This window comes from Chelmon rostratus, chromosome 7 (assembly GCF_017976325.1).
Source record: "Chelmon rostratus isolate fCheRos1 chromosome 7, fCheRos1.pri, whole genome shotgun sequence".
Classification (NCBI taxonomy): Eukaryota; Metazoa; Chordata; class Actinopteri; order Chaetodontiformes; family Chaetodontidae; genus Chelmon; species Chelmon rostratus.
This window is the reverse complement of record NC_055664.1, coordinates 23,398,508-23,404,507: the sequence shown is the minus strand read 5'-3', so window position 1 is coordinate 23,404,507 and position 6,000 is coordinate 23,398,508. Positions and strand designations below refer to the sequence as shown.

Below are 6,000 nucleotides of genomic sequence, written 5' to 3'. Positions count from 1 at the left end.
TGAGACTGATTACAGGATTACTAATGTCCTCCCCGAAGTGCATGCAAGAAAGTAAGTCTTGTGTCACAAGGTGTAATTGTTTAGACAGTTTACCAGAGATCAGAACTATTTCTAGGTGTTCTCCATTGGTGAAGCGTCTTCATTAGTCAAAAAGCGTGGGCGGGACTCTTGCTCTCTGCAGCGAGTCAAAGAGAAAGGCAATAAAGGGAGACAGGAGCTGCACTTTGCCGACGAGCATCTCTGCCGTCCTGCTGCACTAGCCTACAGTAATCACTGCCCCCGGATCTGCGAAAATACACCGGGACTTCTGTGGGAAAAGGCAGAGTTCATCAATGTAACTCCGTTCAGTCCGAAACTGCGCCGTTTACCTGGATAAGTCCATCCCGACGAGAAGAGAGAGAAAGAGAGCGAAAGACAAGAGACAGACGCGAGTGGAGTGTCGACGTGAAATCGTGAAGGAAAAGAGAAGAATATGATTGTCAAGCAGCACTTGATCTTCATCCTTTCCAGCCTCTGTGCGAACGTCTTCAAAGGTGAGCGCTGGATGTTGCTGTGGCTGTAGACGGGCGTGGTGTGCGGGGAGGTGGTGGTGCTGCCGCGTGAAGTGTAAAGATCATATGTGATCGCGCGCACGTGAGTTCCAGTGTTCGATAGGAAGAGAGTTGATTTTGGGTTCGGGGTGGTGCGCGTCTGCGCTGCAGTTTTGGCCGGAGGTCGGCCGTCGTCTGCTGCCGGAGCCGACTGTGCTGGAATGCCTGGAAGTTGAATTGTGCGGCGCAATAAAAAAAAAAGCAGAATGCGGCTGCACAAGTTTTTGTATCAGAGGCAACTTGGATGATGCCCTTCCTTTGATTCTCACATCGGGCTGCAAATGAGTCGCCTGCAGCCGCCTCCTGTTTGCTCATCCAGTTATGTCACAGTCCTGTGGAGCTGACACAGGGATGCACGAAAGGTTACGGCAGCTGGTGGCGTGCGTCTTGTTTGTTGTGAGACCGGTGTGCCACTGACTGGATCGTTTTTCAGCCGTACTGTCGGGTCCCTTCGGGCCTTTAAAGTCATTTCACACTTTAAATCAGTGAATGTGCGGATGTGACAAGAAGTCTCCGATACAGCGGTGGCTGCATTTGAGTTGAGCTTTTGTCTCAAGCACGGCCAGTTTGCGCACTGTGTGTGTGTGTGTGTGTGTGTGTGGGCGCGCATTCTCCAGGAGTGTCGGTATGCATTCCTGACCGTGCAAGCCATGTAGTCGCTCATTCAAAGTTTGGCTCCTCGGATCACACGCTGCAGGTGAGGTTGCGCGTGCCTCTCCGCAGCCAGACATCAGTGTCTCCTCATGACAACTCCCTCAACTCCCCACAGACCGTCCCGCTCTCGGACATGCTCGCGCAGCCACCGCCCTGTAGGCGACCAGTGCGCAGATAACGCCTACAGCAGGAGGCGGGGGAGCTGTCAAACTGTTTCATGTCGGGAACTCCCAAATCAGAGCAAAGAAAAAATCCCCACTGACCCCAATTTAACAAAGATTTTGCCCCACTGGATCATCAGGAGGGAGATTTTCCTGCCGCTGCTGATTCAGTACACTGTAGCCAGGAGATAACAGTAGTGAAAGTGACCTATTGTTCATTCCTGTAAATCAGATAATAAAGATTTAGAGTTCATCTAAACTATTTCTGTTGAGGCTTCCCTCAGGGAACCAACACAGACAATCAAATCAGCAAGAAACGTCTGATTCCATCATCACATCAAAAATCAACACTGAAATTAGCCCCATTTCACTGTCAGATTTGTCTCCTCATGTGTCACATATTTTTAGCCCAAATGTCAGACATTACTATTCAAGAAAATGCGCAGCTGGGACTCAGTTTAACTCTAATGGTAAGCAGCTTAATGGTGTTAAATGAGTCTGACTTGTAACTGCTAATCTTATTCTTTGGAAATCTTATCTTTTAAGATTGTTTTCTATCATCCAGGCGGCCGTTAGTGTCATTCCATATAAACATTGTGTGAAAATGAGCTTGCAGATGCATGGACCTTACTTTGAAAACCTTTTGATGGTGCATTCAAGGATACTCCATGAGAACTGACTCCCAAATAAGAATTGCATCCATGGGCCATGTTGCACTGAAAGCCATACACAACAAAAATGTGGGTACTGTGGAAAGGATGGGAATGCGAATTTGGTTGCATCTTGCAATGAAACGTGGCAGCAGACCTTGAGCACACCCAAAGCAAGAGTTTTCCCAGACGGTCTTTGCTTGCAAAGCATTACGACACAAGAAGAACATATATGTTGATATAATAGTCAGTTTCCCAGATTCCCTTTCGTAACACATTTAGGTCTGACAGGCTGACACTGAGGTTGGTGTGGCCCTGCCTGGATGCTCCATCTCAGTTCTACATAAACTGAAATTTAATTATCCAGAATAATGAATAAAATCTGAAAACATTTTAATATTAAAATGCTGAATGCAAATCTTGGCTTAAAAAAGTCCAACTTGGCCCTCCCCATTATTGCAGGGTTCAGGTGCTTTGCTCTTACTGTGGACAGCATAGTGTATTGCTATGTTCAGCTAGTCACTTCACCCTCTTTTATTCCTTTTAGTGGACGTTGTAACTTGTCACATTGTAGTGCTATTTCAGAAGTGATGCTTTTCCTGCTGTAGTGCCCATCTATAAATACTGTAGCATTCACAGCAAAAGGTGCAAGGACTAGCATATGATTTTGTTGGTATAAAACTAGAAGCATCACCAGCTAACACAGCCGTGATCACAGTGTTGGATGGACAGCAGGAAGCAGGCCCATTTTGCAACAGATTTGGGTTCATGACATCCTCCCAGGAAAAGAAGAGACATAGAGTTTTATCATCTTATCCAAGAGCTCTGATAAGATAGTGCCCAATTCAAGGGCTACTATATTTAAACTACTTGCTTTAAGTTTAGGCACATGGACTATGAGTCCACCAGGGTAGTGCCCCAGAAGTCTGTGTAGGAAGCACTCAAAGGGCACACACCTCCAACAAAGCTGCACAATCCTCCAAATTTGTTATTAAAATGGTCAGACATTTCTAATCTGCAGTGGGATCAGGATCAGCTGCAACATACACAGAGGTGGCCAATTATTGGACACATATGCCACATTTTTTCACCCAGGTAACAGCAATAGTTTGTGAGCAGAAGTAGTTTGTGCAAATATTCAAAGAAGTCCCTATCTTGTAGTTTCATCAAGTCCCTTTGATCAGCTGCTGATGGTGGTACATCTGGATCTGGTTCTGCACCAGGCTGTACCGTAACCTTTTACCCATTTTCATTCAAACAGTTTCTGAAATATCGCGCTTGCTGACAGACAAACAAACCAACACATGGGACTGAAAACATAACCTCCTCTGCGGAGGTAATAAGGTGCATGCATCTTCTGTGTGATCACAGCTTAATCGACAGTTAAATTGCAGTACGCTGCATCACACACTGCAGTGATACTGTAGACAACACTTCAGCCTCAGCAGCTCTGTTCATGCTCCATAATGCCGAGAGTTATTTCATGCAGGCTCATCCTTCTCAGAACAACTACGCTGTTTGTATTTTGCTTAAATGCATTGCTGGACTCTTATCTATGGCTGCAGTCTATGGAGTGCTACACTGCCTTAATGTTTAAAATGCTGTAGTGACAGAATAGAGACATAATAGATTAATTCCAGTGTTTCCCACAGAATTAGATTCTATTCGTGGTGGTAGCTGGCTGTATTTCGATTGCCAAGTACTTTGTGACAAATGAATAACTGAACAATATATGCAGCTCCATTGCTTCACGTGTTAGACAATTAGCAAAATATGTACAGTGCTGCATTGCTTCATTTTGTGTCAAATAACTAAGTCTTTTGTCCTTTTTGGCCACTGCAAGCTACGGTACCACAACAGCACGAACAGATGCGCATCAGAATCCGAGTGGTGGCTGGCTTGACCTGGCTTTCATATTTTACGGCTCACTTGACCACAGTTATCCTTACTATGCCCGTCACGGTTCTCCAAATGTACAATTCAATTTCAATTTTAAGGCCACGATTTTTGATTTAAACCTTTTTATTTTTTCAGGAGTGACTGCTATGCCATTGTACCACCGAGTCTGGATTGGTTAAGATCAACAGATCATTGTTTTTATGCCCAAACAACTGTCATTTGCATTTTCAAATTCTCCTTCAAAAAGATAAGCTACATGGTATCAAGTGTGATATAACCACCATCACACTGAGGCCATGTAGTCAAAATTAAATAATTTATTTATAATACCAATAAGTTATTTCACCAGTCAGTTGGGAACAAACAAAAAAGAAGAGTAACTAACAGCTTGATTTTTCTCACCTGCAAAAAGCCACCAGGCGTCCTTTAAGGCGGGTGGCCATGTGGGCAACCTAAACCCTAAAATGTGACGCAGGCTAGCAGGTTTGTCGCGGGAAGTCGGCCTCCCACTGTGCCAGTCACAGAAGAGTGCATGCTGTGGTAAACCTTCTTTAGTTAGCTGTAACGTGACTAATTAAGCATAATAGTAAACAAAAGTTTGTGTATTGTCACAGAAGAGAAATATGAAGTTTCTGTTCGTGCAGGGTTACCACAGCGCCCTGCTGCTTTCTTCACAGCAGAGCTGAGTGAAACGCTTCTTAAACATCACCGATGGAACCACTGAGCTAGCTGCCACAGCGGTGGTGGACCGCGAGGATCAATCAAAGAGCTGGATACATCTCCGACTCTGGCAGTGAAAAGTGCAGCTGCAGGCAGCCATGAGCTACGCCGTGTCGTCTGTCAAGTGTTTTTTTTTTTTTTTTTGTATGTTTCTGCAGACATTCGTGGGACGCACGCAAGTAGGGAGGGAAGGGTGGAGGGAAGAAAATACAGAGAGAATCGTTCATCAGACTTTTGGTTGCGATTATCGAAAATAAAATCTGCATTCGATCGATTTTGATATCAAATCGAAATTGTGACAGGTCTACTCCTTACATGCGTGCTAATAACTCTCAGTGTTGTGTTAGAGACATAGACTGACTTATCAGAGTTAACTCGACTCATCAGTTTTGGACAAATGTGTGCAGAGGTGTTCACGATAATAAACATTCGTGAACTCCGGATTGATTCTACTCAGGAAATCAGCCAGCCGTCTGATCCGTAAGGAAAAGCCGGCAATGGTCCTTCCTCATCGCATCATCATGTTTTGATCCAGAGCGTGCATGGAGGGGAGAGGAGAGGCCATTCACAAGACGGCTCTGTTTGTGAGAGAGAGACAGCAAGAGTGGGGCAAGGAGGGGCTGAGCGAATCAATGCACTACAATGAAATAAGATTTTACCATTTTAAATAGTAAAAAAAAATAGAAAATCAATATGTGGCGGTCAGTGCTGATATTGTGGCAGGCCACCACAAATAAATCAATATATGGGAAACACTGAATTCTTATGTTGAGTTACTGTATATCGGCTCTTTCCTTTCTATTGTGTGTCCTTTCCTGCGCTTCTGCTCTGAGTGGGAGGTCCTGTTGGTGCCCGTATGGGCACCAGTGGGAACTTATGTCACTCTGTGAGGTGTTGGTGTATCACTGCACCAGAGTCATCACAACATATTTAGCCAAAGGCAGCTGATGCAGACACCTGACGGACTTGTCAGAGCCAGTTAACAGGTTAGAAGGCTGGCAGGCTAGTAATGCTAATTAGCCATGTGGTGCAGCTATACATAGTGTCTATGCGGACCTGTGGGCCGCTTGTGACAGAGATCTAAGTTTTATGATCTGTGCATTTCTTTGTTGGCCACAGCTTCTCTGGTTTGGTCTGACATTGCTTCTACTCAAGTGTTTCATCACTTTCCATCTTACAGAGCCCAAAAAGCTCCCATTCCGCCAAGGGAACTTTTCTTTTGTTTGAGCACGGAGCCTTTCATCATTTCTTATCTCATCAGACATTTTGGCAAGTACAACCTGCAGGTGACATTCGAGCGTTGGTCTGTGTTTGTCCATAACGTGT

General features: G+C 44.9%; 1 protein-coding gene across 2 annotated transcripts in view; it reads left to right on the top strand.

The window, feature by feature from the left end:
• The first annotated feature begins 263 nt into the window (after positions 1–263).
• Positions 264–6,000, top strand: part of cadm2b (cell adhesion molecule 2b) — a 129,972-nt gene continuing 124,235 nt past the window's right edge. For both annotated transcript variants that reach the window (XM_041940501.1, XM_041940500.1), the window contains exon 1: positions 264–533. In XM_041940501.1, coding sequence (XP_041796435.1) covers positions 473–533 — 61 coding nt within the window. In that variant the 5' untranslated portion in view covers positions 264–472. The remainder of the gene's footprint in view (positions 534–6,000) is intronic.